Source organism: Anomalospiza imberbis, chromosome 1 (genome assembly GCF_031753505.1).
Source record: "Anomalospiza imberbis isolate Cuckoo-Finch-1a 21T00152 chromosome 1, ASM3175350v1, whole genome shotgun sequence".
In the NCBI taxonomy this organism is placed as follows: Eukaryota; Metazoa; Chordata; class Aves; order Passeriformes; family Viduidae; genus Anomalospiza; species Anomalospiza imberbis.
Genome location: NC_089681.1, coordinates 56,381,331 through 56,396,046, shown reverse-complemented (window position 1 = coordinate 56,396,046; position 14,716 = coordinate 56,381,331). Strand labels below are relative to the sequence as shown.

Genomic DNA, 14,716 nt, shown 5'->3' with positions numbered 1-14,716 from the left:
TTTATTTCATCTTTGAGAAACTTAAGATATTTAGAAGCTGTGACCCTGCACATAATATTTGGAATACCTGATGATGCTCAACTTAAAGTTAAAAAAAGGTGGTCACCTCCAACTTTACCTATTGTGTGATCCTGGGATTCCCAGTTTTGCATCTGCACATACCTATAAGTAGGATACCAAGAATTTAACATTTGAAATCATCTACAAGTGCATTTGTTCTATAATGTCTCACTGACCTTTCATCTGTGGATTGAATGGCATTGGAAACAAACTGTGCCTTCCATGATGCAGGTGGATGCTGTGTTTGTGCCATTTTATTTTGACAGCTAGTAGGCACGCTAAGTAGGTATTTCCTGATCAAAGTATATCCACATAAGGAGAGAAAGAAAAATTTCTGGAGGGCTGAATAGGAATGAACTAATGCATAACTAACTAATGTTTTTGATTGATGAATAATAGCAGAAAAATAGAAGTAAAAATTATGAAGGAACTAATAAAGAGCCATGGTTAGATCCATAGAAACAGGAAAAAAAGGTGAAGTAGTCACAGGCATAATTTTAAGATGCATCCAAAACATCAATTTTCCCAGTTTATGAAGAATGAATGCTGCATTCTCTCATTTCAAAAGTGGGACACAAAATGTGTGAAGAAATGATGAAAGGAGCACCCTGAGCATTCTATGTTGAGTTTTTTGAGTACTTCAAAATAAGCATTTCAAGTGTTCCTCCCACCACTTCCCTATTTAAATGCACCATCAAGAGTGATTTTGGCCATTAAAGCATTTATGGTCAGTCATTTCTCTGACGCTTTCAGCACATTGTGATTTTATTGTGGTGGGGATTTAAGCACTGCTGTCTTCTCTAGATGTCAGCCCACCTTCAAGATATGAGAGATACTGCTTTGACCATTGTGGCCATAGAGGAATTTTCAGAAAGTCATATGCAAATACCATGGGCACACACTCACCATGCTATGTACATACACTAATGAGTAATTAACATATGCTAATGACATCCAAGGACTCATCAACACTAATCTCAGAAGTGGTAGGTTGTTAACTACAACAGCAGCGACCCCCAGGGGTAGGCAATAGCACCAGGTATGAGACAAGGCAGGGATTTGTTTAAAAAAAAACGAAAGTTATAGGTGTCAACCACTGAATTAGAATTGAAGATCTTGGCTGAAGGCCATGATTCTGGCCTGAACTTTAGCTAGAAATGTATGCTGATACTAGTGGTCAAATAATGCCTTCAGTGGTAAACTGAGTGTGCAATAACATCAAAAAGTAATAACAAAAAATGTGCAACCCCCACCACAAGCATTAAAAATTCACTGAACTTGCACTGACTTGCTATGTGTGGTATTTAATTTAGTGAGGAAACACGACTTCACTCCCACTTGCTTTAACTTTTCCTCTTTGACACAAGCCAGGCAGAAGTGAAGTAGACAGATTTTCCCTGTTCTCTCAGTTGCAAACAGCAGCAATTCTGTTATGGATCAAACAACTCCCACTGCATTCACTTGGTATCTCTGACTCCAAGTTTGATTATGTATAAGACATTCTTGTGCTAGTCCTTTCCAGCAGTGGAAAAAATTTCTATAAGGTTTTCTCATTAGCCTGATTGCTAAAATCAGTTTTAGTTTGTGTTCAGGTAAGTGGCAGCATGATAATATCTTGAGAATCCTCAAAATATTTCATATCCTCAAATTAGTTATATAAAACAAGGACTTCTTACAATTACACAGGTAAGTGGGAAGGAAAAGGTATAAGTGGATAAAAGAAGTGTAGAAAAAAAGAAATGGAAGAAGTCTTGCAAATGAAAATCATCACAAATAATTACATAGCTTAGATCATACTGGAAAAGGACAGGAAAGGATGAAAAAAAAGCAGAATTATTTATAGTTACATACTTGGGCTCCCTATATATTTTTCTATAGTACCATATATAATATCTCCTGTCTAAAACTTCATGGGATGCAATGGCCTTTTCCTGATGTTTTGAAAAATGTGCATTTCCACATGATTAATATCGATCAGTTATGCAGATTAGATTCTTTTTGTTGAGTGTCTACTATGAGTCCTGTGTGAAACAACGAATGCAGTATTGGCTAAAGACACATTTTATGCTATCTTAAGTGCGGATTTTGCTTAAACTGAGTATGTTTAAACAACAATGGTGAGAACTGTGGTCATTGTGTTCACATGGCGCCATTTAATATTCCCTCAGACCAGTTCTTGGCAGACCATACTATTAATTGACAAGAAATGCACCTGAACAAGTCTGCCAGAAAAGGGGAAAAACAAAGACTGAAAAAATAATTTGGGAAAATATAATCTAAAAGTATGAAATCCATCTTGTCTAATGCATGAAATTTTTAAGCACAGCATGCCTGCTCTCTGCCCAGGGAACCTGGGGCATTGTTTGAAAGCAAAATGAAAAAAGCAATCATCCTTTGTTGTGAAAAAAAAAAAAAAAAAAACTAACAAGCTTCTTTTACACTGGAGTTTACTTGTCTAGTTCAATATTCCACAGTTTAGGCTTCTACTGCTCTACACTGATTTAGTAATACTTTTATAAGAAATTTATAACATGGAACTTCTCAGAACACTGGAATATACCAATCCCTTCTGTCCATGATTCTGTATACCAGGTTTAAAAACCTCATGAACTATGGATACAATATCTACTTCTTCACCAAAAATTTATATACTGCTACCCAAACAGAAAGCAGTACTGGGGGCAAAAGAGAAGGGGTATAAATCCCTTATGTGCAGAATGATAATGTATATTCATGGTTCTTATGCAGCAAAGATGACCTTGCCTTTCCCGGACACTTACACATAATAGCAAGGGCATGTTTGTGGCTATTTCACATATGCCATTAAAACCACTTTGAATATGCTTGGTAACACTGGAAAAGTCTTTTACAGCATTTCCCCATTTTGTCAGTCTGGAACATTTATATTACAGGTATTCTTTATATCACAGACAGAATCTTAGTCTCCAGATGAATGCCAATATACATTTTCATTTCTGTATATTGCTATTTCTGCTTTTATTCCACTGATGGTCCCTTAACCAGCTTTTGACACTACTTCCATGTGCACAGAACACTTTTTCTTGGCTGTTCTCCATTTCATCTGTGCTTCTAAAGCTGAGAGCTAATCATACATTTTTTTCTTTTTTTCCTTTCCTCTTTGAGAAACTGGTCTCATGGGCCCTAAAGAGGCACCCGGTAAAAAAGCCTAAGTACCTGTGAAATGAAGTATTTGAGGTTGTTTTGTCAACATCTGCTAATGACAAACACTTATCCTGGACAACGTCTTCTTGCTACTTTCGCTCATATCTTCCCCACTTTCTGATTAGATACTGCTCCTTAAATGATACATATTTCCAAACCCAGCTACCTTCTGGATTTTTTAGGAATACTCTCCCTATCTAATTCTGTCTTACCAGCCCATTTGTATTTAATTACCACATCCCTATTTCCTATTCCACGTGCTTAGTCCCAGCCCCACAAACTTTCCCTCCTATTTTCACCAATCTTTTCAATTTCTCTTAGTCCCAGCAAGCTGGTCCACTTGCTGTTTTGTGTTACAAACCAGCTTCAGCACACTCCTGCCCAAGTCCTCTTCAGAGGCTGGTTTGCATCACTGCTGTTGCTCCTTGTTCTCTGGTGGCAGTGGCAGAATCTTAGATGAGCAGAGATACATGTGATCCAGCCTTCCTATCTTTAAATAAAGGGTTGGCACCCTCTTCCGAAAGAACTTCAGGGTTTTCCACTGAATCATCCCCAAGACTAGATAGTTTTCTGCCCTTAATCCCATTCCTGACCATAAATTATACTTATGGTAAGAGAGTTTCAAATGTTTTTGAGTTTTTAAGTATTGCATACTAATAAATGCAATAAGTAATGATAATTTATATTTACCTTTATAATCAACCTGATGAAATTTCAGCCATTTCAGGTAAATAAAATCCCTCCTGTCGTTCATCTCAAAATGTTTTCAGAAAGTGTATCAGGAACCATTTAAAGTATCATTTTAAAGAGGGGATATTTTTCAAGTTGGACAGAGAATTATTAAAAATAATAGTAAAAAAATGTGAAAATCTGCTTAGATATACTGGTTCAAGCAAGCCATGTGAATACAATGTTATATTTGACTTTTTTGCCACTGACAGGATAATCAAGCAGATGAAAGATTTCAGTGAATTATAGCACTGACTGAGTTTTCTTCCAAAAAGTCAGAAAGATCAAATGATGTTTGGAGCAGCCGAGATTGAGAGATTCCATTAGATGCTACTTCTCCCTCCCCTCTTTCTAATAAGATGGAAGCTTTTTAGAAAATATGTGACAAATGACCACTCACAGCAGAAATAAATCACACACCACAGAGTACAGCATTATTAATAGTGCAATAATAGTAATAACTTACTGTGATAGCAAAGAAGTACCATTAAGAGGGACAGAGTAGCTAATAGCATTTCCTCTACAGGGGCTAAGGGGCAAACCTTCCTTTGGTACATTATAAATAAGTGGAAGATTAAAGGAGCTGGTGGGACCAAATAGCCTGATTTTTCCAGAATGCTACTGAGTAGGCACTGCCTGTAAAGTGCTCTCCATCTCCCCTGTGTGACAATATTTTAACAGTTCTTTAGTTAATTTAAATTAGAGTGAGAGGACATTTAGTTGCAATAAAAGACTTGAGGGGGGTATAAAGTATGGTAATGCTAGGAGGGCTGTGACTTGGTTTTCAATTATTAGCCTTGTTTTCTCCTTAGCAAAGTACTGTGGGAAAAAAACCCTTGAAATTTAGCACATGGATTTGTATTCAGGCACTACTTTAAAAAATTAAAATAACTAATCATCAACGGTCAATCGGATAGGTCTTTCATGTCTTCATATTTAGTTATACACATATTTTGGGAAGAAAACATTTATATTATTTTATATATGTTATTAAAATATTTCTCTGTGTGTATTTGTCTTAGTAGTAAAAGTTCACAAAAAGTAACTTGGATTTCACTAATGATGCAGCTGTTGGGAAGTGGTGAAGAATATATATATTATCAGAGTTATTTACCATGTTTTAAAGGTTTAAACAAAAACATCCTAGTTATTCACCAATTCAAGAAAATTGTCTGGTTTGCAGACTAATATTGACTCAATTTTTGTTTGTTTTCAATATTATTGTCTTGGTTTTGATTATCAATTGCTCTTTACAGAAAAGCAGATTTTTTCTGATCAATGACATAATGAATGAAATTAATAATTAATTAATCAATAGATTGAAATATTATTTTCATGATTATTGATTGGTTTTGAAAGCAAAAATTAGCAAAAGTAAAAAAATCTGCACCAATTAAAAAAGAAAAATTAGTAACCTCCACAGTTACGCATACATTGGGTGCCATGAGATCACATATACCATAATTATGTTGGGAAATGTAACTTACATACATATAAAGCTCTTGTTGTTAAGGACATTTAATTTACTAATGAAAAGTTAGCATACAGCTCCTGAAAAAAAGAATCACCATGGAAATTTCTAAGCTATAATTTCTGCTCTCACACAATTACTATGTCCTGAACTCAGAAGTATTTCTGGAACTGCTATCCATACAGTAATGGCCAAAAACATTCTACTGACCTCTTTGGGAAGCAAAGTTGTTCCTGGGTACCCACATTTTCCAGAAATGCATCTTAATAAAGCAAAACAAAAAGATGCCAATAGGTATTTTATAGAATAATAGAATATGCTGAGTTGGGAGGGATCCATCAGGATCATCTCCTGGCCCTGCACAGGACACACCGTGTGCCTGAGAGAGCATTGTCCAAACTCTTCTTGAACTCTGTCAGGCTTGGTGCTGTGACCACTTCCCTGGGGAGCCTGTTCCAGCACCCTCAAGGTGAAAATCCTTTTCCTGATATCTAACCTAATCCTCCCCTGCCTCAGTTTCACCCTGTTCTTTTGAGTCCTGTCACTGGTCATGAGATTGAAGAGATCAGCACATGTCCCTTGTCTTCCCATTGTGAGGATGTTGAAGACTGCAAGGAGGTCTCCCCTCAGTTTCCTCAAGGCTGAACTGACAAAGTGGCCTCAGCTGATACTTATAAGTGAGTTTATTATTTCTGAGAACAATGAATCAACACTGCCTGAAAGAACAGGGGGAATTAGGCAGATATTAGGCAAAATCTTCCAAAACCAGCCTGCTAAAGCAGCTTTCTCAATCCAAGAGTAGTGAACAACAGTCAAGCTATACTCAACATGATTTCATTGTAATGAAGACTCAAGCCCCAGAGAAGAATAAAATTTGCATTGCAATTGCTTTTTCTTCAGACATACAAGAGACAACTGTTCAACACTAAAATGACCTTTAGAATAAACCTACATGCCAGCAGAGGAACCAGAGCTCCTGACAACCAATGAAGCCCACAAACATATAAAACCGTGCCCCTTTATGCTTCTGCAATGCTCCATGTGTGTGCATGTGCAAGCACGGGTTTACACAGGTTCCTACATATTCATGAACAAGGCTCTTTTGTTGTGCAAATTCCAGTTTTTGCGTTTTGATTACTTCCTTCTGCGTTTGTACAGTAAACAGCCCTAGCATAATGGATATTTCAAACCTCCTCCTCAAATGATGATCCTACATTCATAAGCTTTGGATAAAAGAAGGATTTATTTGTGCTTAGCATTCTTGCTGGCTACATGGCTCTCCATGCAAAACGTGGCCTTCCGGATTGCCCTTTGTGAAGTTTTAACACTCTTCCAGTGTCTATATAGATAATTAGGTGTCAACTTTCAGCATTTTTAATTAGCTCATGCAAATAGCCTTGCTGGGGGAGAAATGCAACAGTATTTCAGTGCTAAAATAGACACTTTTATTGTAAATGGTATCTATATATTAAATGAAGAACACTGCAAAATCTATTAGTATTTTGTATTTTAAAGCTTTTGAGTTTCGACATAATTTTTTTTTTACTAAATTGTTTTGGGTTTCAAATCTGAGTTATTTTAGCCCTCCTGTATTTTCTGGTAGGAAGTTAAAGGTTATTATGCCTTTTGGAGATAAAAGGACCTGCTGCTGGGATGTTTCAAGTTATCCAGACCTGCCATATGAGATTAATTATTGCTGTTGCTGACTGTGTAATTCAAAGGTTAAAATGCAGCGTTGAAACAATAAGTGAATCCTAATGTGATTAAGAGTGTATGAATTATTTTGTCTGCTTCTTCTGCACTCATACATTACACAGCAATAACCTTGTTAGCCATATTCAGCTTCAGGAATATTAATCCAACAATGCATGCCTACAAGAGAGCATAGGTATGAAAAAGAGACAATTAGAATACGGCAAGTAAATAAATCTTTTAGGCTCACACATGGATGTAGAATCTCCTGAAAACTAAATGGTGGCTGGTCTCAAAATATTTTCAAACAAGCCCTAATTTGACTATGAGGTGACTGTGTTATGAAGGGAGAAAGCAAATTAGGCACTTCAGCTGAAAGGTACCATTCACGTTATGCCAGGATCATAGGAGGAACGTAACATGCTGTCTGCTAATACATGAGTCAGACACAACACCATTCTTACCAATTCCTACATTGGCAAGATGTAAAAAATCTAAAAAGCTTTGCAGCATTTCAAATAAACAAATGATATTGGACAGCTGGTGATCAGTTGACAACTCACGCTGATCCTTCTGTGATCTGTCAATAAAACCAACTTCCACACCTCAGAGATAATGGCTTTCCTTCTGAGCTGCATATCTGCTGTGTTCACTGGACAAACTTTGGGTGACTGTTTTTCTAACTGCATGTCTTTCATTCAGTACAAATTCATAAAAAAATTGCTTGGGCAATGCTGAATTAATGAGCTGGTGATGTGCTCATTGCTATCAATTTAGTATTTATAAATGTATTCATTATTAGGCTACATAACATCATCTATGAAGCTTGGTGCTCTGTCCTAAGAGTCACTGACTTTTCAATATATTTCTGTTAAAACTAAAAAAGGGAATTCTCTCAATATAGTTCTTTTTAAGATATCATTGTTTTTCTCACAAAAAATTAGCTTTCACAGTGAAGTGAAATGGCTCAGGCATTCTTCGTTAGTTGAAGAAAATCTTTTGTAGGTTTGTATATCATGAGCAAATTTGCAAAAAAGGGTTTAAAAAAAGCAGAATGCTTTAGAAGGTACAATGCAACCCTTTCTTCTCTCTGCTTCCCATAGTCAGTTATATAATGAAGAATTTCATTGCTATGTGAGTTTTGGTGGAACTTTCTCTGACTTATCAATGCTAGAGCAGTCTGAGAGGAGCCTTGGCAGAGAGAAAATACAATGAGCACTTTATAAATCACTTACAATGAGCTGTATTAGCTTCTAGTAGTAAAGCAGTTCTTAGATTAGGTACCATGATCAAAACCAGAGTAAGAGTCCTGTAGATGAGTTAAACACTCAACTCCTTTTTAAACACTCAACTCCTTTTTAAGTGGGGTTTAAGTGAATCAAATGACTAACATAGAACTTATTCCAGGTCAGGAATTTGGCAAGAGGCAAACTGAGAGCTGGAATGGAAAAAAAGTAGGAATGGAACTACAATTACAACATATTACAGTATAACCTTGGCACTGCTAAGTAACAGGAACTAATGAAACCTTTTCAGTGCTAAGAAATGCCACTTTCCCTAAAATTACAGCTGTGTCATTAGTGAGAAAAAAGCCAGGGTAGGATACATAAAAGAGATTAATCTTTCTTTTTCAAGAAAGTTTTTTATTTTCAGATTTTGGAGATATATGCTGCTTGTGGAAAGGATATGACAAGAAGTGAAGGGACCACGAGGAAACATAAAACCACAGAAAATTTATATCATGGGTAATTTGGCTTTTTGAAAATATCACATAAGTGTAAAAGAAGGAAAAGATCCTAGCAAACGTAACTATTTAAAGTATAAAATACTGAGAGCTCTGAGCTCACATTTATGTGAAATGATAAATTATTTACTGAAGCTGCACGAGTGCTCATACTGCTGCTCAACCCAAAGTGACTCAAACATTTTATCACAGGCATATGATTTTAATGATATTTAGAATGATTTAAAATATATGATTTATAATTCTATTGTAAACCCATGATAAAAAAACTTAATCCACTATTTAGATAATCCACCAGCAATCAGGAATTGCAGGCTACTCTTCAGGGAGGTATAGACATGTACAACAGTGTATGAAGTCCCATGACAGCTGTCTCACAAGGCACATGCATAAGGGGCCTCCTCCCACAAAAGCAAAAAAGAGCATGTTTCCTGTGACTGAGCTTTAAGGGTTAATTGACTAATACATTTCATATTAACACCAAAATTCACCACAGAGGACTGACAGACAAAGGAAACATTTCAGTCAGATGTAGTGCCTGAAGCAAACAGTGAACTTTCTGCTTCAGATAACCCTAGCATCTGTGTATCTACCACAGAGAAAATGAATGTATCAGTCTTGGAAAAAAAAAAAAAAATCTGAGAAATTCTCATGTCACCACTGTGTAATGCTTGAGCTTAATATTTTTCTTAACCAAAGAAACAGATTCCAGATCTTAGAAGAAATAGAGAAGACCATATTTCATTAAATTTTCTCTGATGAAAAAAAAACCAAAATCAAAGGCAAATAAAGAAGGAATAGTTTAGGGTGGTTCAGTGAGTCTCTTTGAATGCACAGCATGAATTAGTTGGAAATACTTGAAACTGTTTAAATTTCAACATCTTGTCTACAAAGTAAAAGAAAATGTGTTTCAAAAAAAGGAGTATGTAATAGATTTGTGGCTCGTTCTGCTCTCAAAAATCCAAGAAAAACCTTCTGCCTCAAACTCTCTGCTCTGCTGGAAACACTAAATTTGACAAATTTTGGCTAGAGCTTCCATAGCCCATCCCCTCCTTTTATCATCATGTTTTAACTTGACTTCAGCTTTTTCTTTTTTTTATACTTCTGGCCAGTTAATACACTTGACCAGCTTCGATACATAGAAAATAACGTCAAAGACAAAATTACAGTAAAGTGAAAGAAAAAACATTTCAAAATGAACAAGGAGTCTGTATGTGCTTAACTTTCTTTGCGTCTCAATTCTGAATTCTTAGGAGTCTCCTCTTATGGTCCTGAAAAGATGCCTCAGACAGCTTGTTTTGCTAAAAGGAAAGCTTGGACAACTGCCTCTTGTAGTTACCAGAGAGTGGAATTTAAACATTGTTTATAGCCTTTACTATGCTAAGTTTTTTTTTTTTTTTTTTTTTTTTTTTTTTTTTTTTTTTTTTAATGGTGATTGGTTTACAACATCAGCAAAATGAATCCTGTAACTTGGACAAGAGACTGAAAAGGATGTCTTCACACTTGATCAGGACTATGAAATGTTTCACCTGTAGCTGTTTTACTGCTTTTCTGACATGTTTCTTAAATTGCATGTACTTAATGCAATCCTCTGCAAATTAAGAGCAACTTAATCTGGACAGTTAGGGTGGGCAGCTGTCTAAGGACACACTTCCCATTTTAGAGGCTTAAAATCAGAGACAGTCAAAGACTAATTTAGTCAATGTACATGGAGCAGCACTCCCAAAAGTTTGAAGAGAAGTAAGTACACCCATGCAGGTCAGCTCCACAGTGCCTCCAACGTATCCAATATCAAAAATAATGAGAATGAGGTGTCTGAACACATTATCTACATCCATAAGCTAAGGAAATGCTGGGAATCATTGACGAATAAGCATTAAAACTCCTGTTGTGATTTAATCCCAGCTGTCAACAAAGTATCACGCAACCATTTTCTCACTTCCCCCTGGGATGGGGGAGAGAATTGAAAGGTTAAAAGTGAGGAAAGACAGTGGAACACGTAAAGTAAAAGCCTTGTGCACATGTAAAATGTCACAAGAAATGAATTTACCACTTCCCATGGGCAGACAGGTGTTCAACCATTCCCAGGAAAACTTCTCTCAACCACACATAAGAATGACTTGGGAAGACAAATGCCATCATTCCAAATGTCCCCCCTATTCTTTCTCCTTCTCCCTGCCTTATATGCTCAACACGATGCCATACAGTACAGGAATGTCCCTTTGGTCACTTATGGTCAGCTGTCCCAGCTGTGTCCCCTCCCAACTCCTTGTGTGCCCCCAGCCTGTTTGCTGGGGTGGAGTGAGGAGCAGAAAAATCCTTAACTCTGTGTAAGTTTGTTCAACATTAACTGAAACATCCCTGGGTTATCAATCTGTGTGAAGCACAAATCCTAGACTCAGCCCCATACCAGCTGCTGTGAAGAAAATTAACCCTTCCAAAACCAACACAATTCCTGGGTCCAGTCCAAGACTCGTCAGCTGGAAAGCCTAGATGTTAAAAACATAAATGCTATGCTCTTACCTCATGTGTTCTGATCCATTTACTGTTTCAGATAAACAGGATTAATCTACACAAAGCTATTGTAGTGCCTAATGGAGCTGTGAATGACTGTTTTCTGATAGGTGAAGATATTTCATGGGATTAGCCCTAATCATATACTTTAGGTAATGAGAATCTCTCCATCCAGCATTGAACAAAGCCACACAAAACAGTTCTTTCCCCATATCTCAGCAGGGTTGGGATAGGCAAAAAGACAGATTAAGGATATGTCTGAGCAAGGAATACTTACTTTCATTGGTTCAATAAATAATAAAAAAAATAAGGACAAGTCTAACTTCATAGATAGTACAAAGACACATATTTACTCCAATTCAGTGCAAAACTAAACAGAAAAATCTGGCAGATTAAAAGAATCTGAGTTCATTCCTCCCATATTTTGGACATTCTTCAAATTGTGTAGTCATTGCATTTCATTAGACAAGTGAGCAGTCCAGTTTTGTACATCCAAGTTCATATTCCATTTAAACGAAAAGCCATGTATTTATTAAAAGACAAATTTATCAAAAAGCTTAATTTTGATCAATTTCTTTAACATAGTATCTCCTTGTGAATATGTCCTTTTATGTTATTGAAGGGATTTATTTTCTCAAAGTAATACCAAAACTCGGGATGTAAAATATATAAAACTGAGCTTGTAATGTTCATGCAAACCTCATGCATATCTACTGGATATCTGCTAAAACATACTAAAGCATAATAACCTATTCAAAAATATTTTCTTTAAAGCAATTGCCTACATTTAATATTTAAGCCTTAGGGGAAAATTAAAGGAACAACACTTTAACTGCATAACATTCTCATAAAACATGGATGAGTGCTTCACTTCTGATAAAACAACATGCATCAGGAATTCATTATATTAAGGTACTAGCAGATTAGGGGACAGACAAAATCATGCTCAGAAAGATGAGAAACATGATTTGTTGATTAAAAAATAAAAATAAAACCCCAAGCAAATCAACAACAGATTTTAAAATTAGTGCTATTATTGTCCTATACAGCCTTCAGATGCTATTGAAGATAACAACTTTTCTCTAGCCCTATTTTTTTAACCTCTGTGCATTTTCAAATTAGATAGATAAAGTACTCCCAAGCAAGCAAAAAGGGAGGAATCAGATCAAAGACAATAAAGCATGACACATAAAGGCAGAGCTATCTCATAATAATAAAGCACAGGAAAACAATCCACTTTTCATCAGGTCATATGGTTCATGGACTGTAGGAGCACATGATATTCAGATACTAGCATGGAATTATAATACTGTAGGAGGCTTGAAATGGAATTAAAATACTGTAGGAGGCTTGAAATGCTAATTCATGCTAAAATTGTATATTTGAATAAGCCCCTCAGCTTAATCATTGAAATCAAGTTGAAACATGGGTCAGCTTTTGCTATTTAAAAAAACATTAAATAAAAAACTCTGGTGATGTCTTCATGTGAACTCATCACAGAAAATTAGTAGAGAACCAAAATGGTCTAGTGACAGTAGTCCGGATATGCAAATTACTGGTAAAATGGTAACTCCCAGCTATAGAAATGGCAGAGGAATTTTGGCCATTATCCCCTTAGACAGTAGCGTCCCTGTGATCCATGATTTTGTTTCTGATCATAAACTGTACTTTTGTGAATATTTGTTAATAGTATTGAATCAGTAAACATCAAAAGGCATATAAAGTTTTTTTTAACAAGACGGTGTGTCTAACCCAAGAGTGTAGACATATCTGTAATTTCACAGATTGTTTCAGAAAATTCAGGCTCCTCATAAAGGAATATGATGAGCCATAAAAAAACCCCAAACAAACAATAAAAAAATAAAATCTAGAACCATAAAATACAAGTTGAATCACCACCAGAGGGAGAGTTAAATGCAAAATTATTTTTGTGCAGAAATGCAGAAAAGGCAGTGAACCTAATGGCAAGATATGAAATGCATTAAAGACAGACAAAACAGAGCTCTGTGGAAATTTAAAACTGATCTGAAGTTGGAAATGGCAATGAGGATTAAAACTGCAAGCAGGAAAAAGAGCTAGCCTTTTTATGAGTTCACAATGTTCTCTCTACTCCTGCTTGCAATTATGCTCTAGGGTGGCAATCAGTCATCAGGAACATCCAAAAAGAGTAATATCCACTGTAATGGAAGTTATTCCATTCATACTTGTGTGATGAGCATTTTCCACAATCCAGAATTAATTTCTTCTCCATCAAAAGTAGTCAAATCATACCATACTAGTGTTTAAGCACAGTGAGACTCATAAACCTTAAGAATGACATTTCAATCACAGTTAAATAAAAGTCAGAGGGCGCTTAAGCTCATTTTTAATATGAGACATATTAACGTTTATTTCAAATACTAGCCTGAATATATTGAAAAGTAATATTCAGCAAAGGGAAGTCTATGGAGTGGCCATGTATTCTGTCTTGCTTTATAAAGAGAGGCATATCTAACTTATCAGACTGCTTATTCAAAAAATTCCACCACTTATTTATTCCTTTTTTTTGCATTGCCTTAGATCTTACCTTCCAGACTCGAATGTAAACCATGTTGAGTCACGTCCATATCTCCTCAAAGAGCTCAGAGGCCACATGACCAGCTTGACCTTGGCATTGTGGATGTCCCAGAGATAGATGTTTTCATGTGTGATCTGCATTGTACATTCCCCATAGATATCTAAATTTGGTGTAGGCATAAGGTATACATTGAATCGTTCTGGAAAAAACCACAAAGACATTACAGGTTAAAGCAAGATTTTACACTGGGAAAAAAAAAATAAATCAAGTCTTTAGTTCTGACGATCCAGAAATCAAATCCAAATTTCTGGCTTTAACAGAGGTGAGGATCTATTGACACTGAAGCAGTCCTGCTAGTGCATAAGAGAGGAGTAAGAGGAGAATCATCATAATTTCATTTCCCTTATAAATGATGCAGCCGTCTGAAACATCTTTCACAGATGATCTGCATAGTCCTCTTGGACATATGTTCCCAGCACCTTTATTTAAGTCCTTTTCTACCCTCACATTATGGTCCATGGCTCTTTACAAACCAAAATTCACAATGACGAGAACTCTGACAGAGACTCCTCTCTCAAAGAACAGAACTAAAGGAATCCTGACAAAATATGTATGTGCAGCCATTGCCTCCTAGAAAAGTCATCCTTGAAATTGCAAATCCAAGTTTACTTATTGAAGCTTTTAAATAATTCCATCCCTTGCATTCAGTTTCTGTTTTTTTGCCAAAGTAATTCGTATTTGCAAAATTAATAACAATTTTAATCAT

The 14,716-nt window shown here is 36.0% G+C and overlaps 1 protein-coding gene across 3 annotated transcripts in view; it reads right to left on the bottom strand.

Annotated features, from left to right (window-relative positions):
• The window catches only part of DOK6 (docking protein 6), a 249,157-nt gene that overhangs the window by 78,119 nt on the left and 156,322 nt on the right, over positions 1 to 14,716 (bottom strand). For all 3 annotated transcript variants that reach the window (XM_068193335.1, XM_068193315.1, XM_068193326.1), the window contains exon 5: positions 13,960 to 14,149. In XM_068193335.1, coding sequence (XP_068049436.1) covers positions 13,960 to 14,149 — 190 coding nt within the window. The remainder of the gene's footprint in view (positions 1 to 13,959; positions 14,150 to 14,716) is intronic.